Source organism: Temnothorax longispinosus, chromosome 2 (genome assembly GCF_030848805.1).
Source record: "Temnothorax longispinosus isolate EJ_2023e chromosome 2, Tlon_JGU_v1, whole genome shotgun sequence".
Classification (NCBI taxonomy): domain Eukaryota; kingdom Metazoa; phylum Arthropoda; class Insecta; order Hymenoptera; family Formicidae; genus Temnothorax; species Temnothorax longispinosus.
In genome coordinates, this window is record NC_092359.1 from 12,862,321 (window position 1) to 12,886,152 (window position 23,832).

At 34.8% G+C, this 23,832-nt stretch overlaps 7 protein-coding genes across 13 annotated transcripts in view; 2 read left to right on the forward strand and 5 right to left on the reverse strand.

Moving 5' to 3' along the window:
• Positions 1-2,371, reverse strand: part of Bgm (acyl-CoA synthetase bubblegum family member 1) — a 33,729-nt gene extending 31,358 nt beyond the window's left edge. The window contains exon 1 of the mRNA XM_071798039.1: positions 2,218-2,371. The gene's annotated coding sequence lies outside the window, so the exon portion shown is untranslated. The remainder of the gene's footprint in view (positions 1-2,217) is intronic.
• Positions 2,372-4,805: 2,434 nt separating this feature from the next.
• On the reverse strand, positions 4,806-7,010 carry LOC139809021 (translocon-associated protein subunit gamma). Its single transcript, XM_071771616.1, has 4 exons — positions 6,713-7,010; positions 5,975-6,102; positions 5,294-5,385; positions 4,806-5,120 (listed from the first exon to the last, which is right to left on the reverse strand). The coding sequence occupies exons 1-4, from the start codon at positions 6,993-6,995 to the stop codon at positions 4,922-4,924; spliced, it is 702 nt and encodes a 233-aa protein (XP_071627717.1). The 5' UTR covers positions 6,996-7,010; the 3' UTR covers positions 4,806-4,921.
• A 332-nt stretch (positions 7,011-7,342) lies between these two features.
• Positions 7,343-11,234, forward strand: LOC139809017 (TBC1 domain family member 20). The gene is made up of 5 exons (XM_071771610.1): positions 7,343-8,154; positions 8,374-8,617; positions 8,724-8,927; positions 9,144-9,363; positions 9,433-11,234. Exons 1-5 carry the CDS (start codon positions 7,737-7,739, stop codon positions 9,736-9,738), a joined length of 1,392 nt encoding a protein of 463 aa, XP_071627711.1. The 5' UTR covers positions 7,343-7,736; the 3' UTR covers positions 9,739-11,234.
• Positions 11,218-14,051, reverse strand: LOC139809019 (lysosomal phospholipase A and acyltransferase). Of its 2 annotated transcripts, none has more exons than XM_071771612.1 (7): positions 13,364-14,051; positions 12,997-13,139; positions 12,682-12,916; positions 12,334-12,561; positions 11,976-12,147; positions 11,773-11,895; positions 11,218-11,669 (listed from the first exon to the last, which is right to left on the reverse strand). In XM_071771612.1, exons 1-7 carry the CDS (start codon positions 13,467-13,469, stop codon positions 11,450-11,452), a joined length of 1,227 nt encoding a protein of 408 aa, XP_071627713.1. In that variant the 5' UTR covers positions 13,470-14,051; the 3' UTR covers positions 11,218-11,449. The 2 variants fall into 2 exon arrangements, with proteins under 2 accessions (XP_071627713.1, XP_071627714.1); XM_071771613.1 differs by having other exon boundaries at positions 12,997-13,268.
• Positions 14,052-15,085: 1,034 nt separating this feature from the next.
• LOC139809023 (uncharacterized) lies at positions 15,086-18,214 on the forward strand. 5 transcript variants are annotated; one of them, XM_071771619.1, is made up of 4 exons: positions 15,154-16,175; positions 16,269-16,335; positions 17,066-17,140; positions 17,347-18,214. In XM_071771619.1, the coding sequence occupies exons 1-4, from the start codon at positions 16,077-16,079 to the stop codon at positions 17,394-17,396; spliced, it is 291 nt and encodes a 96-aa protein (XP_071627720.1). In that variant the 5' UTR covers positions 15,154-16,076; the 3' UTR covers positions 17,397-18,214. The 5 variants fall into 5 exon arrangements, 4 of the variants coding, with proteins under 4 accessions (XP_071627719.1, XP_071627718.1, XP_071627720.1 ...); XR_011731006.1 differs by having other exon boundaries at positions 15,086-16,335; positions 17,066-17,252; XM_071771618.1 differs by having other exon boundaries at positions 15,086-16,335; positions 17,066-17,186.
• Positions 17,399-20,383, reverse strand: Fam92 (CBY1 interacting BAR domain containing protein Fam92). 2 transcript variants are annotated; one of them, XM_071771615.1, is made up of 9 exons: positions 19,889-20,383; positions 19,667-19,768; positions 19,410-19,538; positions 18,849-19,029; positions 18,385-18,609; positions 18,226-18,258; positions 17,932-18,093; positions 17,758-17,862; positions 17,399-17,689 (listed from the first exon to the last, which is right to left on the reverse strand). In XM_071771615.1, the coding sequence occupies exons 1-9, from the start codon at positions 19,918-19,920 to the stop codon at positions 17,549-17,551; spliced, it is 1,110 nt and encodes a 369-aa protein (XP_071627716.1). In that variant the 5' UTR covers positions 19,921-20,383; the 3' UTR covers positions 17,399-17,548. The 2 variants fall into 2 exon arrangements, with proteins under 2 accessions (XP_071627716.1, XP_071627715.1); XM_071771614.1 differs by lacking the exon at positions 18,226-18,258 and having other exon boundaries at positions 17,399-17,862.
• Positions 20,384-20,519: 136 nt separating this feature from the next.
• Positions 20,520-22,945, reverse strand: Sergef (secretion regulating guanine nucleotide exchange factor). The gene is made up of 5 exons (XM_071771611.1): positions 22,741-22,945; positions 21,942-22,512; positions 21,323-21,574; positions 21,070-21,234; positions 20,520-20,799 (listed from the first exon to the last, which is right to left on the reverse strand). The coding sequence occupies exons 1-5, from the start codon at positions 22,852-22,854 to the stop codon at positions 20,630-20,632; spliced, it is 1,272 nt and encodes a 423-aa protein (XP_071627712.1). The 5' UTR covers positions 22,855-22,945; the 3' UTR covers positions 20,520-20,629.
• Between the last annotated feature and the right edge of the window lie 887 nt (positions 22,946-23,832).

The following is a 23,832-nucleotide window of genomic DNA, read 5'->3' on the forward strand; positions in this document are numbered from 1 at the left end:
AAAAGACACAGAGAATTTTCGTTATTTTATACGTCTTCTTTTTTTATATCCAGATTTATCAGCTAATATGGCATTTTTAAAAATATTTATTAAAATATTAATCATCTTTTGTACTAAAATTTTTTATAATAAAATCCATTTTAATTTGATTTTATTTCAAACAGATTAAATTGTTATTTAATTACAATTATGCAACAATATTTAATATTGCATGTTAAATATTTGTATAAAATTTAGACAAACTGCGGTCAATTTTCATTTTCGATAATCAGAGGCCGATTCTAAATTAATCATTTGTGCAGGACACTAGAAATGGACTCAACAGTTATTTCTTCGTGTTTTCATTTTATAATGATTATCAATACGGACAGATAAGTCATTTATTGACACTATGTTCAAAGTTGTTTCATATTTTATCACTATAGAAGTTAGAGATACAAGTATCATGTATGTTGAGGCATGCGCACATGATAAAATTAAAGAAGAAATTTTAGACACGAAAATATCTAAAGATTTTATTAATGCATAAAACTACCACTTTTAATATTTAATAATTCCATATTTAATATTATTTACCGCGATAACGTTGCTAATTAAATTTAAATTAGATTGGATAAGGAAAAAAATATGTGGATAAAACGATATACAGATTATATGTTAAACGAAATGCAAAGCCAACTGAACAGAATGATATTATGATTACGTTAATTGAGAAATAATCGTTAGAATTTATAACTGGTTACCGATTATTGCCTTTAATACCTGCAGTTATTGAGCTAATTTCGATTGTCGTATGACCGGATATGCTAAATTAACTACATTGAACGGAAAATTTCTAGAATCTCCTTGTCGAACTGCTTCAACCGATTACTTATCGTTATAAAATAAAAAATGTAAAAGCTTCGCTCATTTCTACTGCGTATCGCAAAATGCGATATAACTGTAAGATAGACGTCATCCGTCGATTAGATGCAGTTTTAGTCCTGTATTATAGTAGTTTATGTATAGATTATTCATGGCAAATTATTAAATCCATTTTTATCGGCACGTAAATGCGAATAATTTATCATATTTTTCTCGTTTATTTTTCTCCATGCGCCATAAAAATAAACGCAAGATTGACAGAAATGCTGCTTGATCTGATTAATGGATCACGTTCTAACGGCACTAAAATATGTATGTTATTTTGATGAGAATTTAAAATTGATGCTAAATCCATTATCAATAATGTTTATCAACTCAAATTTATGAAAAAAAAATATTTGGAAGAGAATATTAATAATATTTTAATGAGAATATGGATAATATTATACCTCGAGAATTCTAACGTTTTTTTTTCTTGTGCTCACAATTTTTGTCGTTAAAGGAATGAAACTGTAAATATAATATATAGGTACATAAAAGAAATTAATTTGTACATAAAGCTGGGTATATTAGCGAATGAACAGCGAACACGAACGTGTTCAGACATTCGTGTTTGTGTTCCTAAGGGCCAAAGCACATATGACAGTCGTAGTCGTGGACGTAAATAACGCACAAGCTTTAGCGTATCCTACTGATTTGTCAAGTCGAGGACTACGACTGTCGTATATCGCTACGCCATGTTATGTGCTTTGGCTCTAAGTTGTTTGTTATTTTTTTCGGTTGCACTAAAAACACCAGAATTGGATCACATTCGGTGTTTTCTGCATGTAGCAATTTGATATTTTTGATTATATCTGTTGAATAATGACAATATTATACCCAGCTTAAAACGATTCTTAAAAATTATAATAAACCCTTAAAAATTACCTATTCGAAAATAGATGGTTAACTGTTTTCAAGTCAATCATCTATTTTCTTCGCAAAACTTGTAATAATAAATACAAATTCCTTATTCCCGAAAAAGAAATAATTTTGTATGGAATATTAAATACAAGATACTCTCTATTAGTTTCCTAATAAAATTTTCAAATTAACTTGACTACTATATATCTCCCTCATAAAAAAAAATAGAAATCAGCTAAATTATTTCCAAATTGTAATAAATTTTATTATAAAAATAACATTTAAAAGTGTTTATGTTACGTGCGAAAAGCAATATGGAATAAAAGATTTTTTATACTTTTTGTATTTTTACCTAATTATGAATTTTTTAATTTAAATTATTTTATCAAATAGTTACATCGCAATTTCCCTCAACGACTCCAAATATCCCCATTTTAGTTTGCCACTCACCTGGTCTTTCTTGCTTCCCAATTCCCTAAACCAATAATTCCCGCGTGTTTGATTTATGTTTCTGAACTGTGAGCTAGGTCACTCATCCGAACCGTGCGACAGCTCTTGCAACACTGACTTTCAGACTTTTCAAGAACTCATCGCACAGTCCACCTATGTCGATCACGCTATATACATAAGCCGACGTCTAATGCACTATTAACACAAAATACGTCTTTAGTTTTTCGCATCGATTTAAGATCAAATAAAAAAAATTAAAATTAGCCCGTTCAACAGCACATTATGGAAATTTATGAGTTATTGTTAAGATAAAATTAAGTTGCACGAGGCTTACGAGAAATATTAATACACTTCCGTTAATTTTTGAATTCTTACGCATTCCTTACGTAATGCGCATGTTTCTCAATTTTACGTTATTAAATTTTCACAGCTCAATTAACATAATTTTTATAGCTTAATTGGTTTTATGCGTATGGACCATGGACCGCATAAAACATTGCGAGTTAAAATAAGATTTGAATTTTTTAATTTAAATTTGATTCCATTATTATTTACAAAAGATGCAAAAAATTATCCATTTAATTTCATTTGTTAACATCATTCTGGATATGAAATATGTAATAATCGAATACCTATTTACCGAAAAAGATTAATGAAATAGTGCGTGCGTCGCAGTATCGTTTCAAATTCTAATTTATTTATGTAATTATCAATATTTATTTATCGAACTGTGAAAATGTACGGTTTCTGAGAAAAAAATTGGAATATTTATAAAATTATAAACAAATAAATTAGGCACTAGCATTCGGAAAGTACTTCTTGTGTGTTATATATAAAATAATAAATATATAAATATATATATATATATATAATATAATATATATATAATATATATATAATATATATATATATATATATATATATATATATATATATATATATAATATAATATATATATAATATATATATATATAATAATAATAATAATATATAAAAAGTATATACTTACAGAACTTGTTTATTGGCGAAAATAGAAAAAAACAAATTTTTTTAAATGGATACCAGATGAAGAAAACATACCTGTATGAAAAAAATTTGTTTTTTTCTATTTTCGCCAATAAACAAGTTCTGTAAGTATATACTTTTTATATATTATTATTATTATTATATATATATATTATATATATATTATATATTATATTTTAATTATTTTGAGGCGAGAGAGAGAGAGAGAGAGGGGGTTTTCTTTTTTTATAATTTCTGTTCGTATATACAAGAAAAATAAAAAGAATTAAAAAATAATTTGAAAAATTACTTTTTGCATTACTTTTTTTACAAAAAAGTTAAACCAGAGAACATGCGTGTCATTATAAAGACGTTTTTAAAGTTTTATGATGTCTTCTAGATATGCATGCTGTCTGTGAAATTTGAGGAAATGAGGAAAAATTGCCAATGTATATAATCATATATGAATATAATAATCGTATCTATATAAAATATATGATTATAATATATATGTAGAATATAGAAGATAATAATATATATAGTGCATATGGAATATTTATTCTATTATTTAATCGCAATTTTACTTTGTGTGAAAAATAATGCAAAAAGTTTTTTTCTAATTATTTTTTAATTATTCTTCTAATGTACGATATATATTCAATTATTTTTCTTATATACGAACAAAGATTATATAAGAGAAAAAAACATACATTGAACAATTTTTTCCTGGAGAAATCTTCTACTAGTGATTTTCTATGAGTGACGTTAATTATATGTATATGGTGATATGTTCTTTTACGTGCGCGTTCTATTTTATATCTTTTTACAAATATTATATTAATATGCAAAAATATAAATTATTGTATCAAGTTATCACACATTAAAATGAGATCAAGCATGGCACATCATACAGGATCAAAATTTAAATCTTAATTTTTTTCGTATAAATAAAAGCATGCATTTGCAACAGTTTTTTTACTGGTGACAAATGCAAAATAATATTAATAATAGTGATAATGGCCATGGTTATCAACCGTGAACATCAACGGTTGATAAGCACTGTCGATGATTAATGATTCATCAACTTAATAATTTATAATATATTCTATAAGTAATGATAATTTGTTGCTGAAAAATTTCACAAAAATTTTTTTAAGAGAATAGCAAGTCAGGTACTTCACACACTTAGTGGCTTTTTAAATATTATAGTTTAGATATTATAATAACGATAATATAATTATCTACATAATAATTATAACAATAACTTGTCGGTAATGTAATTTTTTTATATTATAATTGTCTTGTCGATGTGATTCTTCCATACTACAATTCTTGTATACGTTACCTGCATAAGGTTATAATAAGGGATGGTTTTACTTAAGGCCATTGCACGTAACAAAATTTTAGTCATAATCGTAAGGCCGTAAGAAAATAGACCAATCACGGTCGATTATTGTCCTTGAGCTCGAAGAAAACTTTGTTACGTGTAATGGCCTTTACTTAACAAAAATAATTTTTATATCATTTACAGTTTAGAAATATTAGTCAATGTCTGGGGATAGCAAATAATTCGTAGCAAATAATTTTATTATAAATAGAAATGTGTTTATTACCTATGATATTGTTCCATATCAAAAGACAAATCGAACAGATGGAGGTCTCTTATGAAATTAGTTAACAGAGTACATGGGCTCGTATATTATTGGGATCCCGTTGAGAATAATGCCAGGAAAGCGCTGGTAGCGCCTACGGAGAGTATATAGTTTACTGCAGGCGTGAATGTTTTTAAAACGTAAAACGAAGATACGATGACGAATGCCAGGAAAAGGGCGTTATTGTAGAAAATGGAGAATGTTGTTGCTTCATAATCCGCCACTTCATTCTTCTTCCATAAGATCCTAGATATTTGAACATAACAAATTAATATTTCGTAGAAGGTATGGGATATACTTTTATAATAATGATCAATTATGCCAAAACGATCACTTAGGATTTAGGAGATGCCGTACAGCATTCAAGGCACAATTGACCGATCAGCCATTTGAGTTTTAGAAAAAATACAAAATATTACCTTTCGTCCTTTTCTTTCTTGCTCATCTTCTTATCTTCCGCAAGTTTGCGACTTATTTCCTTAGTTACAGCATCTTCCCTTTTTACAGCAATCTGTAACATACACACATACAAAATATTATAATATTATAATATTATATTCTTGTTATACATACATCAGGATTATATTCATCAAGTTTTGAACAAATTTGGAGCAAAAATAAAAAGTTAGTCCTTTACTGTTTTACGAATTATATAAAAAATGATTTATATATTTTTATAAGTACTTCTATCATGATTTAGCAGAAAAATATTGATATCCTGGATTAGGGTTTCCCAACCTTTTCTATTAAGGCCATATTAAAATTTTTGTAATGACGAGGGGGCCTATTACGTATCTTTTCACGAGGTAAAAATGCGAAAAGTGAGAGTTCACTAGAGTATCTACGATTTCATTGGTCGAAATCTAGTAAATCTGTTCACTTTTTGCATTTTCCCCTCGTGAAAAGATACGTAATAGGCCCGCAGAGAGTCGAGAATAAGTTTTATTTTAGAAAATCATATAAAAACAAAATTTTTTTTATTTTAAAATTCTCTTATATTATATAATATCGAAATTTCTTGACAAACCTAATCAAACTTCAGGAAGGCTGGGTCTGACTGTAGGTTGGGAACCCTAATCCTAGATATGTGTACAACATACCTTGTGTTTGAGGATGAACTTTGTATTTTTATATGCCAAGGCAAGGGCATATGTGCTCGCCAACGTAACCAGTACGAAAGAGATCAAGTTGGAGTATAGATCGATCAAATGTATTCTCCAAAACAACCCTAATAAAAAAAACACAATATAGTTAATAAACGGTAAGGATTTCATATAATTTATTTTGCAATAAATATTAAATAACAAATCTAAATAAACAAAGATACACTGGACATTAAATTATATCTGTTATTAAAATTAGACTAAGAAATTGTATACATAAATGCATATCGATGAGTGAAAACAAATTCTAATTTTGATATATTCTGGTTTAAATGGTCATTTAAATCTAAAAACATAAACATATTTAAAAAAGTACACGGGTCTGTTGCTTTCTATTGGAAACATTGTTCTGCTGAAATTATTATAGAGAAAAATCTTTCTATATCGACTGTGTTTTTATTATATTAAATAACTTATTCGAACATCATATAACAAGCTTCGTATTCAATATCGTACAAAAATATATTAATTATAGAATTCGTCTGCTGTACAACGTTTGCAAAGTTCTAAGGCATAACTGTCTATTTTCAATCCTCCAGCTGCATTTTACATCAGACGATAAATTAGACAACGTGAAATTTTATACGGCAGGAATTTAATTGTATAAAGTAACAGAGAAAACTGATGAAAGGTGTTATCTCTTGTCGTGCGAGCTTGACAAGTGTCCGCACTCACAAATCGGTATCGCCGAAACGATGAAAGCATTGCCGTAGAACAGTGCCGAGGATTTCGTCGACACGTTCCTGGAGAAGTCCTGCAGCAGCAGCTCCTCCTCTTTGGTAAATGCCTTGGACTTTCCTGACATTTTCGGTAACAGCCACAAAGACAACCGGACAACCCGTTCGGCCACGAGGATCGCGACTTGACTTGACGGACGAAGACGGTCGGAAACAAATGGCCGCGCATGCGTAAAAAGCGTCGGTGTGGAGACGTGTGGTGACGTGTCCTTCGTCGTCATTCTTCGCCGATATCGATCGAGGCGCGAAACGCGAGTCCTGCCACCTGTAAGTGATCCGTCGCAAAACTTCGCCGAACTTCGTGATCAATCGTATGTCAGAAATCTAATTTACCGATTAATTTATTGATTTCGTTCGGGTGATTTTTTTTAAATCATGACATTTTTCTAATTCGGAGCCCAAATAATACCATGTCCAAAATCGGGACAATAAGGTTGAAACGGAGACACCTGATTTATCGTATTTATATTTTCATCATATATTTTTAGCATTGTCTCACTCAAGGTAGACGCACAAATATGATCGTCAATACCAACTACAGTTTTAAATACAAATCGAATATGTGTCGTAGAATGTGTAAATATCTATAAAACGTCAGGACATAATAAGTCGTAGAATATATTAATTAATTAATATTACAAATATTACGTTCGAATTTTTCCAATCACGTGAGTTTTTTTTTAATAGCCGAGCGCCTCGTCGGTATCGCAGCTAACTTCACAGGATGACAGCGGCGGATTCGCGGCTGGCTGGCGTCTCTGGTGGTGTAGCGTGAACACGGTGTGTGTGTAGTGGTGTGTGTCATTTGCTGTTGCTGTCATTCCTGACAGCTCATCGGGAGTGATCTGTTTAAGCTCGACGAGTTTCCGGGAGTCCCGAACTAAATTATCAGTGTTATGACTATGACGCGCGCTCGGGCGCGTCTGGCGTAGAAACCCATCCGGCGGCAACCGAACGAAATAATGGAGGCCGAGAACGAGGAGGTCGCGCAGCCCGCGACGTCGACGTCGACGTCGACGCCAACCGAGAACCATAACCACAACAAGCTTCGCAGACGGAACGTGCCCGAGTCGTCGGCCAAGACGACGGATGACTCGGCGACGAGCGATCGCGTGCCCCTCGTGATCCTGCCCGACTCCACGAGAGCGTGGCACGGCGGCGCCGTGCCGCGGATACCGGACCCCGCCGACGTGGCCGCGATCGCGGGCAAGCAGCGGAACGGCGTGCTAACTCACGAGGACGATCGCGGCGCGACTACGGACGCCCTGACGAGCCGCGAGAGGATGAAGATGAGCGTCATCCGCGGCAGCGTCGCCAATCCGGATCTCACGTTAGGAGAGCTAAGACTGCTCGGCTGCAGTAGCGAGGGCTTCGTTAATGGTACTTTGCCCAGGTGACGGTACATTATGATCAACAAGGAACCTTAGGATATAATCTCGCTCAGAGAATTTTACTGGTTTTTCCAGTCGACATTTTGTCGATGTGGTTTTCCGATACAGATGCTATCTCGCTAATGTCACTTGTGCAAAAATTGGTTCCTTTTTGAGAATAATCCTGTTCTCTGTGACTAAGTCTTGAAATCATGAGGATGATCTGTAGATGATGTACGAAGGGTACTGTGGCCGAAGCTTTTGCGACTGGCGCAACCGGAGCCCGCGCCTGTTGACGGACTAGAAACTGTACATACTTATATACCAAACGAGATTTACCAGCAGATATTGAAGGATGTGGCGCGTAGCGGCAGTCATATCTCGCAGAGCGCAACGGAAAAGGAGACGGAAAGTTTCCAGGAGCAGTTAACTCAGCTTATGTGCTGGGTACTTCATAGACATTCCCATTTGAAGTTAGTATATTTAAGCTTTAATAATGCTTATTGCATTTTTGTGATAAATTTATGTACATATAACTCGTGTCTTGTCGCAATACAATATAAAATAATGCGTACTTAGTTACTACCAGGGATACAATGATGTAGCGGCGACTGTGTTACTTGTGATGGGATTACAAGCGGGCTTACACGTGCTTGAAAGTATCTCGCTAGAATTCCTGGAAAGATTCATGGAAAAGACTATGGAAAAAGTGAATCAAGAATTATTCTTTATATTTGCGTTGCTGGAGAGAGTACACCCTACTCTTTTGGAACACTTAGAAAAGTTAGTTCTTATTAGAACATAATGTCTTAGATTGTTTTTATTATTTTAAATTTATTTTAAATAAATGTTTCTATTTTATATGAAATTAATGGTATTCCATATGTAAATTATCTTGAGATTCTACATTTTTTTTTTGTTTCGATTACATTCTTATTTTATATGTTTGCTGATACTACAATAATCTCATTACTAATAGCAGAATTCCTTTTGCTCTAGTGTAGAACTGTTTCCACACTTTGCCTTGGCTGAGTACACAACATGGTATGCGCACAAGTATGCGGAAAATCGAAAATTGTTACATAGATTGTTTGATTTTTTCCTGGGTAGTCCCCCGCTCATGCCTCTCTATTTAAGTACAGTAATAGTTGCACATAGAGCTACAGAAATTTTCAGTACCACACCTGACATGGGGCACACACATAAGGTGTTATGTACGGTGAGTACCGAGAAAATAATTGACTCTGAAAGAAGAATAGAATTATTTAATGTAAGTTTACGTTTTTAGTTGCCCGACGACTTGCCATTTGAAACCCTTATGGTAGAAGCAAAGAACCTATATCGACAATATCCTCCTGAGTCTATCAGTAACGATGTCAGGGATTATGATCATAAGAGAAAAATTAAAGAGCAAGAATGGAAGGCAAAAGCAGAAGCGAGCCGTCAAGAGAGAGAAAGACAACGAAAATTAAAAATTGTCCAGTCAACGCCAAGGATATCTTATCGCATTAGAAGTTACAAAACCATCACCGTTGTGACCATTTTAGCTTTGGGAATATATGCTTTCATACGATCTTCGACAGGGTTTAACTGACATTAAGAGATATTATTTGTTGTAACAAATTCGAATTTTTTTACATATTTTCTAAAATATAGACCCTCCACTTCTTTGATATATCGCTGAGATTTGGAACAAAGATTTCAAAGTAGTAAGATTGTATAAAAGCAAGCACCAAAGAAATTAAGGAGCAAGAAGTAATGTGTTGCTAGGAATAATTGAAAGGTTTGGTTATCAATATTTGAGTAAATCTGTTCTAGGACACATGAGTCAGAATCTTGTGCATTCCTACGCTGCCTTTATGCTGTGTTCTGGAAGTTCAAGGTTGACCTGAACTTTTTAATATGTTTAAAAAAAATCACAAATATATAAAAATTTAGAGGACAGCAACAATTTCAAATATTCAGAATTGCTAAAAGTTTGGACCTAAATGAGATATCTAATAAAACGTATAGAAAAGTTTTGTGCATGATATGTATATTGATTATAATTATGTTACAATCTGTGATTAGAAGAAATTTTATCTATTTGTAATTATATATACATTTGCCAAGAAAAATTATAATAGTTAATCATTATGATCAATAATAAAAACATTTTATTTTTTAGCAATATTCATTTATTATCATCTTTGATAATAAGTTTTTTCTTCATAATAGTTTATACATCGTTTTATCTTAGAATTGTATATTTAATTATGCATTGTCTAGTAGTTCATCAGGTTTGATGGCATTAAATATTAAAGGAATCCTGATGTTAATGCATTACATTTTACGTAGGATATTTATTTTTCACCATTTTGTATATGTAATTTTGTAGAAACTTTCAATGTGGTCTGATAAATAAGCTTATATTATAAGTATATATTTACAGATTTATTTATACCAAAAGAGGTACAAGTTAGAGCTGGACATTATTAAGAAAATTTTGAAGTTGTAAACAGAAACTTAGAACATTTGCCATGTTTGTTGTGACATTTCTTAAGGAAATGCTTTTTACATAAAATTTCTTGAGTCTTAAATATTATTCTATACATATATAATCATAAGTGTTCATTGCAATTATAAATCGATGTAAATATATAAAACACATTGGTATATATTTATAATACAATGGATTTGTGACTAGTAAACCATGAAACTCGGATTTCATTGTTATTGTAAATTGTGCTGTATCAGCCACTAAAAAAATATGTTACTATACAATATAGAAACACTTTATATGTAGGATATTATTACTATATATCGCTAGTCATGTTAACTCGATCACTCTTTGTTTCATGTGAGATCATACAACGTAAAAAAAAAATTGATAATATATACTGAATACATACACATAAAGAGGAGATGAAGTATTATATTTATAGAATGTGAAAGCATAGCCAGTTAATGAGTGGAAGTATTGACATTTAGAAAATATTTTTCTTTTGTAACTGCACCACTTTATAATATTCCCAATTGATATTTGCTAGTATGTTATGTAATGATATATTTTAATGAACAATGTAGTTAATAAAAATATATTTTCAATTACACTGTCGTATATTTTTGATAAATTATTGAAAATATAGATGAGATTACGTCATTAAATTGATAAAACCTTATTTCGCAACCTTGTTAAAATCATTTTATACTGTATCTTGAGTCTTAATCTATAGATCAAGATTATCAAGTAAAAAAATGTTAAAAGAATTTAATAATGTTAGCTAATCTGTTATATCCTTTCGTATCACTAAATAAAAGCCACGTTACACTTTTAAAACTGCCTTAACATATGCTAAAATATCAGGATTTCTCAAGATTTCAGTGTGATCTACTCCAGGAAAACCTTGATTATAAATTTTTTGTTTCTGTGACTTCTGCCAATGTGTACACGCTTCCAAACTCCTTATGTTCACAGTCCCGTCGCCATCCCCAAATATCAGTTGAGGATAACCATTTACACTTGTGCCCGGCTTATAATACAACCTAAAGAAAAATTAATCCGAATTTTAAACGGTTTCTCATCATAAATTTAAATATAATTATCTAAACTTTTTATACACTAAACTAAAATAACAGATATACAAACTTTTCTACAGTGTTCACTTTGCTGCCGTATAAACAATGTACTTCAACACCTGGAGCTGTAAAATCCAATTGGTATTTCTCATTGTCTTTTCTGAACTCCCAAGCGTTGGAAACGTCTATGTCTCTGTAAATGAAAATATTTCTGAAAATATTCGCGAACGAAAAATGCAAGAGCTATAATAATTATCTGGATAATCGCCGTACATAAAATATTCTTGCAAATTATTCAATGTGTAATTTTTCTGATCCGATTGTATCAAAATCTCAGTGTCTTTCCAAAATAGTTTCGAGGGTAACAACCATCCCAGACTTGGACTCGTTATTTGTTCGTCTCTTAGTACACTTTCACGAAGAAAATATGCGCCCAAGTCATCTCCTGTATTAGACACAAGTTTAAAATGTGTAAAGCATTATATTTTGTAAAATAAGATAATAGGTGGAAAATTATCGTATTGTACTATTTTTAACTCAAGTTATCTGACAATAATATAATGAGTTCAATAATGATTAATGATGAGCGCAGGCACAGGTACAGTCTTGCAGATAAGATTAATATATTCACCAATGGCAAACACTTTGATCGCCTTGACAGATCCTGCCCACACGGCACTAAGTGTGATCAGGGAATTTATGTATTTATCCTTCCATTTCTGACTCTGACGTTGTAACATTATAAGAGTCATAGGTCCGCCCATACTGTGAGCCAGTAACGTCACTGGCGTGTTATTATTCATTGTATACGTCTCCTCGACCAGATCCTTCAGCTTGGCGAAGAATTCTTCGTTCTCACCTGGAGTTCAAGATCTTTATCTCGGTAAATTTGTAGTATAATTGAATAAAATACACATTGTTAAAGCCAGCGCGTAATGCCCGTCCAAACTAACTTATTAATATTGTTCTTTTTACATACTGGGTCCTTTCCTGAAATCATAAGGCGCCCCACGCAGCGATAGATTCCTGACATATCCCAAGTCGTTCACCAGCATATTTCCAATATCCTTGAAGTACGAGCCCGGCGAGGCCCTACTAGGATCTATATACTCGACCACCAACGGATCGCCCCATCCTGGTATCCTTATATCTACTCCGGGCTGATTACTAGTAGTTCTGGTCACATTGTCATAATTCAATTTAAGATTATCGATCTGCAATAAGATACAAAAATGTACTTTCAAGTTATCAGTCGGAAAAGGCGAATCCACATATGATGGAGTGACGATCGTACAAAGCAGTCTATCACGACAGGTACAAGCAGTTCCATGTTCAGCCACAAGCTAAAATAATCGTTGGATACTTTCTCGCAGATATAATGCACCACCGACGACTTGTTAATCTTTGCCTCGACTTGGCTGCCGCCATCACCTGGAACTGGAATATCATTTTTCTTCGTGAGTAGACGCGCTCAACGTCTCGATAAGTCGATATCTCCAACAGTTCTATGACACTACGATAAGAGAATCATACAAAGCGGGCACTCTTCAGAGCCGTTATAGACCCCTAAAGTGCAAGAGAGAAAGAGTCAGGATCATTTTTGGCGAGCGAGCACGTTTTTTAAGGGCGATTAAAAATTAAAGGGCTTTCAAGTAACTTACCTAAAATAACGGGCGATAATTGTTTCGTTTTGACGCGCCAGGAGCTCGCCGAGCGTGCGGAGAGCGAGAGAAGGATTGTCGCGCTCAGAAGAGCCGCCAGGCGCATTTTTCGTCGCGGCTACGTGGATTTTAAAGCGGCAGGCGGATTCTCGCGGACAAAGAGAGACGTGTATCCCGGGGAGTCAAATACCTCGCGGAGCCAAACTCGATCCTCCTCTCGAGTGTCTTCTCCCTGATCTGACGAATTGTGTCGAACGAATTGCAATTTAGTGCTCGTCACCCACCGCGTTGTTTATGTATCAATTGTGGTAATCAGCTGACGTCGTCTCGCCCTCGCCGTCGCACATGCGCCGGAAGTAGGGGACACTCGCGATCGGTGACGGGCCAATCGGAGCGGCGAACGAGATTACGTGTCGTTTGTCCTCTGCTGGCACGTTTTCGCAAGCGACCGTGTAAGTAACCGATCGTTTTATTGCGTATTTATCATATTTGTAAAAACATGTTGTCAAGCGGGGTCGATTTACATTGTCGATCGATTAATGCAAATTAACTTTAATCTCAGTTTAAAACTTACCTTTTATCTTTTTCTAAACTTAGAAACTAGAAAAAGATAAAAAATAATAATTAAAGTAAAATAATAAGCGACTAAATTATCGTAAGTTACTACAGAAGTAATTAACGCTCGCGTAAACGTAGTATATATGGGTCCATTTTGCGCTAAACGAAACGCGAAAATTGCAGTATTAAATCAATTAAGAAAATAATGAGCATAGATTCTGAAAATTATAAATTGTAAATTGTAAATTGTTTAGGGTCGAAACATTTGTTTTGAATTTGAATTGTAATATATAAATTTCAAGCATTAAGAATGAGCTTTGTTCGCTAACCCTTCTTTTCTGAAATTGTTTATATTATGCGAACTTGATTAACTAATTGTTTATTAGATATGTTTTGACTATAATTTTGTAAGTACGCTGAAGATGATCTTAGTTGTAACAGACCGAAACGTTTGTAGTTCATTTTAATACAAATACATAAATTATCAACGCTAATGCCGTGTTGCGATATGTTCATTATTTTCTTAAGCAAAAATTGCAATTTAAGAATGTAGATGAAGCAAGCAGATATTTTTTTGTTTTATAGACAGATTATATTGCTATTTCTATTGTCGATTTCGCAAGTGTCAATCGGTCAGGATCGACTCGAAGATAAAAAACAGATAAAAACAAGTCCGAGCACAAAACATAACAAAATATATGATTCATATTCAATCGTGTGATGTTCTGACGTTTTGAATTGCGAAAACCTCGTTTTGTTTTGAACTGTCTTTTCGCATAACTTATGCTAATGGCTCCTGCACACAGGACGCGGCAGCGCGGCATTGCGGCAACGCGGCACCGCGGTAACCAATTACCGTCTTGCCTTTCCGTTCTACTTTTGAAAGTAGTACGGAAAGGCAGATGGTGATTGGTTACCGCGGTGCCGCGTTGCCGCAATGCCGCGCTGCCGCGTCCTGTGTGCAGGAGCCATACTCCATAGACGCGGAAACGCCGTGCGGTAGAGTGCATTGACCAATCAGAAGGCTGCCGCAAGTCGCCTGCGGCAAAATCAAAATTTGTGATTGGTCAACGCACTCTGCCGCATGGCGTTTCCGCATCTATGGAGTCTTAGCATTATATGTATTTGCTATCCTCTCGTGCACGCTCGTGTCGATTTTTTTTAACAATGCCGATACTCCGCTAGCCTAGCAATCGTGAGCAGTCGCTCGTTTTCGCTCGTTTCCTCTCCTTTGACCCAATGGATTAAAAAGAGAGGAAACGAGCGACTGCTCACGATTTTGCTAGGCTAGCGGAGTATCGACTGAACGCACCCAATACTTGACTTCTCCTTTTATCGTACTTAAACCTATTTATTCCAATCTTAAAGACATCTTATGGCCGCAGAGGGAAGTGATCCGCGCAGTTCCTTGGGCCTAACGCACCCACGGCATTACCGAGTTCAGGACACCGCGGACATACACGAACAATTATACATACACCCATACACTTACACAGTCTAGAGTGTGAGGAATTACGAGTTCACGAGTTTATATTGCGCAGTTTAACTTCTGTTTGGGACGTTTTTATTGAGACGTTCATGTTAATCCAGTCTAAGTCTTACTTTGGATGTGATACGAGATACGACTAGTTTCGGTTTCTCTATTATGGCCACATGGGTTACCCCCACGGTCTTTCCTTCATCTGAATAAAAAAAAAAAAAAAAAAAAAAAAAAAAAAAAAAATCTTATGTCCCGATTTTGGACATGGTGCTGTCTGGGTATTACCGCATATAATTCCACGTGTTGGCGTCAATTTTGACTTTCTTTTTTACCTCGATTCTCGCTCCTTCGCCTAAATCGATCGAGGGCCAAAGTCGCGATAGAATCATGCGATAGAATAGAAGATGAGAAGCATACATTTGAATAAAATTCAATTTCTCGTCGTCGGGGGAATCGAGGATTGTTGGATCGATTGACAGTGCTTAGCACCGATTATCACCGTAGCGAGAGCACGCGACGAGTAGGTACACTAGGTACGGCGACGTCGCGTCGTCGCATGCGCCCGCTTCTGGGAGGATCCAAGATCCAATCCATTATCCATTGCGTGGTGCGCGAGCCGGACGAGCCGAGCTCTTAACCCTCGTTCCTATCCTCGCCGGGCGAAGCGTCGAGAGGATGGCCGACATCAAGCAGGACCACAAGGGTGAGGACGTCGACAGCTACGGGATGGGCAACAGCGCCGACCCGAAGAACATGCAGGAGCTGACGCAATACGTGAGTCCGCGTATTTACGCACGGGATGACGATGACGCATTCGGGGACGTTCCGTCGCGACACGACCCTGACGCTACGTTGACTCCTTTGCAGGTGCAAACGCTGCTGCAGAACATGCAGGACAAGTTTCAAACCATGTCCGACCAGATCATAGGAAGAAATATCCTTTTTCACGCGCATAACCTAAAAGCGATGCTGTATGTGTGCGGCTGAAGCGGCATTTGAAGAAATCTCTGTGGATACACTTTATTTTGGAGTATCGTGAAACTTATAGGGGTCCCCAACTGGTCTGTGTACTTGATCCAACCCCCTCCTTTCCCTCATCTGTGAAGTTCTATCTGCCAAGAAATTTCGACATTTTAGTAAAAAGAATTTTAAAATTAAGGTATTTTGTTTTTATACGATTTTCAAAAGTTTAAATTTATTCGGCCTCCAGTTATTACAAAAATTTTAATATGGCCCTCTTGACAAAAAAGATTGGGGACTCCTAATGTAAACTGAATGTCTGTATTAGTATGTGTCGGTTTTTTCTGTTGACGTTATTGCTGAACAGTACATTTCTTTTTCTGAATGCGAGTAATAAATAGTAGCTGCTTTTTGTCTGTTTAGTTTCATATAAGACTGTTTTTATTGGTTTCAATAACTCAGAGAAAAATGTGTCTGTGTGCACTTCTAGCATTTTATTGGTTTGTGTTTTTATTCAAACAAAGTTATGTCAACAGATTAAATGCATGTGCTATTTAGGTATATGTAGATGTCCAATCCTAAGCTATGTTTATTTTTTAACTGTATGCATGTTATGCTTTGCTTAATTTTATTGGGTGTTACACAAGCTAATATATATTTATTTTTAATATTAATATTGTTACGAGATCCTTAATAAGAAATACTAGATGAAATGGGCAACAGAATAGACGACCTGGAAAAGAATATCGCGGACCTAATGACGCAGGCGGGAGTCGAAGGTGGTGATAAATAAGCTCATCCTTTTCTCAGTGCACTGATCTATAAGTAATGACTTATATAAAATATAGCCATACTTCTTGTCACGGAAAAAAAAAGAAATGTATACCGATAGTGAGAACCATCCTTTTGTTACAATACAGAAAATAAACTTACATTTTTTTAGAAACGTATTTTGATATTATTTTAAAGGATTCTCTCGTTACAGATAACCGAGACGCTACAACTACGGATATAACGATTAGGCAACTTCAGTGAAATGCGGTTTACGTTGTTTCTTCGTACTATCTTTATCTTGGAGAAGTTTCCCTTTTCTTATCTTATTCAAAACAATTGCGTATCTATGCGGACGCTTGAACCGATAAAAAAAAAAGAGTACAAATAAGCATTCTTCAAGATTAAGCAAATATTTACTTTGTCTGATTCAGTCTGTAAGGTATACGGTATATTATAGACGACATTAAAGACTTCTGACACGTGGGAATTGCTGGGACGGGTTTGAGAATGAAGCGTTTCTTTACTTTGTATCCAGCATGTTTTGACACTCTTTTCTAAAAAGACAGAAAGGCAAGATTAAAAAGGGCGATTAAAATTACATAGATTTTTGCCTAGTTCTCACTGGCTTCTCTCGAATTGACTCCGATTCCGTTTCCTCTGTACTGTCTGGATATTCTTCGACTTGAACCGACTCGGAAGAATTTGTGAACGCGGTCCGTATGGAATCCTACAATTTGCCACGTTAAGATCCAAGAATAGAACTACGGAGCGATGTATATTCTCATTTTGCACTTACCGCAGATTCGGTTCCTCGATTAGCTAATTTCTGCGACGCCATGGGCGAGGATGCGAATCGAGTGGCTAAGTTCGTTAACGAGTAAGCTTGTCGAAACGAAGTTCTGCCCACCGTGTCTAATCTTGCGACGGAATCGGGAACTCGCATTGTCTCTCGAAATTCCTAGATACCGAAATGATGCTTTATTTGAGATAATGATAAAAAAATATTGCGTCAGCATAATAAAGTTAATATTGAAATGTCAAGTCTCATTGAATCGTAATAAAACAAATATCAGTTTGAAGCAACGTTTACCCCATTTATCTCTCCTCTCGCGCTTTGATAGTCCTGCACGTCAAAGGATAAACAATGTTGACTACGTATGTTTTATAAATTTCATAATACTTCTCTTTAACACTTTAACTTTAACACAGAGGCAGGATGTAAAAGAAAATTGAAATTAGATCTTCTCACCTCAATATCTTTAATTTCGTCAACAGCTGCAACATCTTGATATGCCTTGGTCAAAAGCTCAAGAGCCTTTGTATGAAAGCTCAATTCGATGGTGACAAAATCTAAAAGTATGGACTTCAAATCGTGCAACTTTCGTCGTTCGAATGAGTCGATCTGTTCCTCGAGTCCTTTCACTACGCGGGATACTTCAATGGACGCTTTTGTCAACTCCGATTCGGCTTGCGACTAATATTCTTTTTCGGTTAAAGATTTTTGTAATACAAGATGATGAAATACAACGACAAACTAATTATACACTTCGACGTGATTTTACCAATATTTATATTGATCTTAATTATAATTTAATTAATTTTTGTCTTATTGTTTTACGAAAGGCATAGAATCAGTTAAATTATAGTTAATAAATTGTTACTGATAAATTCAATTGTTACTGAAGAAAAATGAATCTTCAGTCATAAGGATACTATCATTTGACGATTCCTGGGATTTCTTTCTCGAACTTTATCCAGGTGTCTTCGTCTCGTGAGTTCTCTGTCGCGTGCTGCGAAAGTATTTTTTACATCATCGCGGGCATGCTTGCAAATCGTTGCGTATTGTGAGAGAGGTACAATTACTTTGGAATCCAATCTTTGTACTTCCGCATCTCTGTAAAGCAGATCGGTAATTTAAAGAATGGAAATGTAAATTGAAATAATGTAATAAGAAAACATACAATGCAACTGAAAAGAAAGGCAAATCATAAGAAGATAGATTTCTAAGAGACTTTTAATAAACTTTCTTTTATCTTTTGCATTTGGTGACGAATAAAAAGCCGTGATTGTTTAACATAAGATGATAAACGTTTTCCTTTAATTTTAATGTGAATAAAAATGGCAACACGATATATTTTTATTTCTTTAGTTACACATACCAATACCAAAAAATGTAATAATTATTTATAAATAAAAAATAAATTAAAATTGTTCTCTTTTTATATGCATTACGAAGAAAATATAATTATTTGTGAAACAGAGAGCCGGTTTTACCTATAATCGCCGATGACCGATAACGTTGCGGAAAAATTTGCGAGCCCGGCGCTCAGTGATCGATTTATGATTTCCGAATCCGCATAAGTTTGTATTATTTTAGCCAACTCGTCGCCCTTATCACGCAATCTGAAAAAAAGTTAAGCTAGTGAATAGCGAACGGAACGAGGCACATCGTCGTCAAAACAATATGGAATAGGAGCATGTCACTAAGGAAAAATAATCGATATGGTTTATCAGTTGTAGCGGAGGAGCACCTGGCAGCTTTTCTGGCGAACGCAGCGAATATCGTGCACAGCTCGGCGAAGTGTTTCTCCACGCCCGTTATGCGATCCTGTACGAACTTCGCTTCCTGCTCGCTAACAAACGAAATATAGTTTTTATTTTAATTTAACGGTTCGTTTACCGATCTGTCAAATAGGTGCGGTGCAAAATTAAAAAGAAACCATATATATGTTTGCGGCTTTGCTTAAACTTACTACAAGCTGCTTTGAGAGCGCGCTCGAAGCATCTCTCTCTCAAAATGTAATTTAAAAAAATATTCGACGAACTGTTTTGTATCACAGATTATTCTGCCGCGATAATATCTCGCGAAGCGAAAAACAATTTCAGTCGTTCCCTTTCCCGCACGCTATCGCTGACAGTTGCCTACTAGCCTGGCAGGTGGTGTATTGCCGCAGGTGAAGCTACGTGCATTTTCTATACTCCCTTCAGGCTAACTACGTAGAGGGTTGATTACACGAGGGATGATTCAAGTTTGATCCGATCTGTTTTATGTCCTCTGTTCCCTTTCTGTTCTGCGACTGCGATACACATTCATATTTTATATTTTCTCCACAAAGATTTGGACGTTTCCCTCTCCTGTTTTGTTTATATTACAACAAAATTAGATTAGACATATCGCTATAAATTTTGTGCATTTGTATGTAATCTTTGTATTAGAGAAATAAAATACTTTATAAATTAAATACTTATAATTAACTTGTACTTAAAATTTTAACTTATTAATTAAATCATGTCTATTTTATATCAAGTGTAGGACGTAAACACGGTATTGATTTTACTTGGCTCCGCCGACTTTGTCTTATAGTATTGCAATAAGATAAGAAATTTGACAGGCAACACGTCAAGCTATATTTATAAAAATACTTCATTGGTACACGATTACAATTAATATGTAATAAATAACAAATTTGCAACAATATATTTTTAATTCGCAGCTAACTAGTGTCTTTTATCACAGCAAATGAATGTCCTGCACCAGCTCCCACAAGAACGGCAATGGAATCAGATGAAATTGGGAGAACCTCTGGCCGCAGAACATTTTCTGTTTTTCCGTTACCACAATTTCCATGCTCATTCCAACCCCAGCACAACACTACTCCATCATCTGTAAAATTAAATTATCATTATTAAATACTAAAATATGCTATGCACGTGTATACTAAAGTATTTTTTAAATATTGACTCGTTTTGTTTTAAAATATTTTTTAAGTTTAAAGAAATTTGTATCCACCCTTGTAAAAAAAAAAAAAAAAAATAAAAATTGGTGATGATTAAAAATAAAAAATATGCATTCCAATTATTTGACGCATTTTTTAATTTTTTAATAAATGTATTTATACATCTGTTTAGATGTTTATTGAATCTAATGATTTACCGGTTAAGGCAACATTATGCTCTGATCCAACTGAAAGTTGAACGATTTTCGGAACATGCTCAACACATTGAAGTCTCTCTTCTGTAGAAATTCCATTTTGTGGTTTCGACGAAGAACGGCCCAATTGACCATAATCATTTCTTCCCCACGAAAAAACAGTACCGTCTGAAATTATATATACTACATTTTGATACACATGTAAACAATTCGATTGTATAGTAGCAAAAACGTAAAGTGAATTTAGTTTACTTACTGCTTAAGATATTTATGTGACTCCAACCTGCATGAATTTGAATTTGTACATCGTGTTGTATGCCGGAGAGTGGAATACATACGGGTTGTAATATTCGTGTTTCAGAAAATGTCTTAGGAAAGAATCCCAACTGTCCATGCTTGTTGTCACCAAAGACATATGTATTGTACGTTTGCCTTTTTGTTATGACGACGGTGTGATATTGACCACAGGCAACATTTTCCACGTTTTCCTGCATTGTCCATTCTGCAACTGTTCACCTGCGTTTTAATTAAGTGGAGACATTTTCTTTTTCTTACTATACAGTGTATACCCTGTACTTGTGTATACTTCAACTCCATCGAATAGCTGTCAACTATTTAAGTTAAAAGTAATGAAATAAATTAATAAATGATGTAAATAAGTACAAAATCAATAAATGTATAAGAGTGATAGATAAATAGTAAAAATATATCATATAAATACATAAATAATAAAATAATAATAGTTAAAAATATGTTAAAAGATTTTGAAAAGATACTCGAGTAAATTCAATGTCCTTATTAATTCCTTAGAATTCTTTAACTCACTTATTTTTACAGGATAAAAATTGTCCAAAATATAACGATTTGTTATATACCTTTGGTGAATGCATCAAGAAGAGGATAAGGCTGCATGGTTTCTGGATTAATTAAACCCAATTGTCCTCTATTATTTGATCCACAAACATAGAGCTCACGATTCTCCATTACTATGGCGGTGTGTCGCAAACCCATCGAAACGTTCTTTATTTTTTCACCGATCAAGATTTTGTGGGGATGAGATATTGAGAGAAAGACCGAAGGATCCAAACTCAATTGGCCATAGCGATTGGAACCCCATACGTATAACTCGCCGTTTCTCGTTAACGCCAGGGAACTATCCCATCCACAGCAGACGTCAATTACTATTTCGTGTTCGAGAGCACGTATCCTCTGAAACGTTAGAATGTTTTCCTTCTCGATTCCAGTGATTCCAGCTTGTCCTTTGTTGTTCAATCCACAGGAATAAACGCGACCATCCACATCCAAAACCAGTGTGTGTCCAGCACCACCGACAATTTTCCTTATAGCTTCCGGCTTCAGGGAACATCCAGATAAATCAACTTCTTGAGGTAGAACAAATTGCTCGGACAATAAACCTTGTCCTAATTGACCATGGGAATTTGCACCCTGCAAAATATATTTATTAGACTTTTCAAATTGTTTATAGGTTGCTACAGAGTACAGATTTACATTTCAGTCGCATTCAAAGGATTGGGGGAAGAAAGAAAAAAAAAAAAAAAAAACACTTGCCGTTTATATTCGCTGCATGCTTGCGTGCACGTGTATAACATATGATGGATATTCTTGTTAAACGACAAATGACAAGGTTGAATATTTTATATATGATCTTCTTACCCACGAAACCAGACGATACGTAGGCATTATATCCGAATTATATTCTTTATTAAGTATTTTCGTTCTCGATGATTCAGAGCGGATTTCTTTGCACCGTTCCACATGTCTATACATTTACGTATATACTACATCGTAGGCGCAAATGGTATAAAAATAACCATGATTGCCGATTGGAACTACGAGTCACATCAAATAGAAATATACCCTGCGTTCCGTAAACGCGCATATGCGCGCATTTATCTATAGTATACTAGTATACGTAACGTATAGAAAACGTATAGAAAATGTGCACATGTGCGTTACGGAACGTGGTCATAATGCTCTCCATAGACGCGGAAACGCCGTGCGGTAGTGTGCGTTGACCAATCAGAAGGCTGCCGCAAGTCACCTGCGGCAAAATCAAAATTGGTGATTGGTCAACGCACTCTGCCGCATGGCGTTTCCGCGGTCTCTGTGAAGTTGGCACCTCACTTTCAAAAATCGAAAGATTTATCAACAGTTCTATTTGCACCCGCAATAGTTCTACAGTTCCTGCTAATTTTTAGAAATAGTTCCGTTGATTTAGTTAAAAAAAATGAATTTTGAAAATATGAGGTGCTAACTTCCCGTAGCACCTCATGTTTCGAAAAAAATAATTTTAACCATGACATTTTATAGTTCTCGAAAAGTTCTACAGTTCCTGATAGGTTTTAGCAATAGTTCCGGTCAATAAGTATTTTTAAACAAATTTTTAATCTGACCACGAGCACCTCAAGTTCCAAAAAAATTGATTTTTACCATGAAATTCTATAGTTCTCAAAGAGTTCTACAGTTCCTGATAGATTTTAGCAACAGTTCCGGCCTCTAAATATTTTTTTAACAATTTTGTACTTTTACCGCTGGCACCGCACACAAGAGTAAAGTCACGAATCGCAGGCAGTTCCGATCGACTTCTTGACAGTTCTCGATAGTTCTCGCATAGTTCCAACAGTTTTTATAGGTTTTAGCAACAGTTCCGGCCTCCAAATATTTTTTTAACAATTTTTTACTTTTACCGCTGGCACCGCACACAAGAGTAAAGTCATGAATCGCAGGCAGTTCCGATCGACTTCT

Bases quoted from the DNA above. Each gene is read 5' to 3' on its own strand.
- LOC139809021 (XM_071771616.1), bottom strand. From the start codon at position 6,995: ATGACGACGAAGGACACGTCACCACACGTCTCCACACCGACGCTTTTT. The intron at 5,386-5,974 runs GTATGTTGTACA...TGTATGTTACAG, and splicing joins AGTTCATCCTCAAACACAAG to ATTGCTGTAAAAAGGGAAGA. The intron at 5,121-5,293 runs GTAATATTTTGT...TCAAATATCTAG, and splicing joins AAGAAAGAAAAGGACGAAAG to GATCTTATGGAAGAAGAATG.
- LOC139809019 (XM_071771612.1), bottom strand. From the start codon at position 13,469: ATGCGCCTGGCGGCTCTTCTGAGCGCGACAATCCTTCTCTCGCTCTCC. The intron at 12,562-12,681 runs GTATGTAAAAAG...CTTGAACTCCAG, and splicing joins TGATTTCAGGAAAGGACCCA to GTGAGAACGAAGAATTCTTC. The intron at 12,148-12,333 runs GTGAATATATTA...TGTCTAATACAG, and splicing joins GATCAAAGTGTTTGCCATTG to GAGATGACTTGGGCGCATAT.
- LOC139809017 (XM_071771610.1), top strand. From the start codon at position 7,737: ATGGAGGCCGAGAACGAGGAGGTCGCGCAGCCCGCGACGTCGACGTCG. The intron at 8,618-8,723 runs GTTAGTATATTT...ATGCGTACTTAG, and splicing joins CATAGACATTCCCATTTGAA to TTACTACCAGGGATACAATG. The intron at 9,364-9,432 runs GTGAGTACCGAG...TTACGTTTTTAG, and splicing joins CACATAAGGTGTTATGTACG to TTGCCCGACGACTTGCCATT.
- LOC139809023 (XM_071771618.1), top strand. From the start codon at position 16,077: ATGGCCGACATCAAGCAGGACCACAAGGGTGAGGACGTCGACAGCTAC. The intron at 16,336-17,065 runs ATATCCTTTTTC...AATAAGAAATAC, and splicing joins CGACCAGATCATAGGAAGAA to TAGATGAAATGGGCAACAGA.
- Fam92 (XM_071771615.1), bottom strand. From the start codon at position 19,920: ATGCTTCGAGCGCGCTCTCAAAGCAGCTTGTA. The intron at 19,539-19,666 runs GTGCTCCTCCGC...ACTTTTTTTCAG, and splicing joins TTCGCCAGAAAAGCTGCCAG to ATTGCGTGATAAGGGCGACG. The intron at 18,259-18,384 runs GTGAGAAGATCT...TTTGACGTGCAG, and splicing joins ACGAAATTAAAGATATTGAG to GACTATCAAAGCGCGAGAGG.
- Sergef (XM_071771611.1), bottom strand. From the start codon at position 22,854: ATGTATAGACATGTGGAACGGTGCAAAGAAATCCGCTCTGAATCATCG. The intron at 21,575-21,941 runs GTATATAACAAA...GCAGGTGAACAG, and splicing joins TCTTGATGCATTCACCAAAG to TTGCAGAATGGACAATGCAG. The intron at 21,235-21,322 runs GTAAGTAAACTA...ATATAATTTCAG, and splicing joins TCACATAAATATCTTAAGCA to ACGGTACTGTTTTTTCGTGG.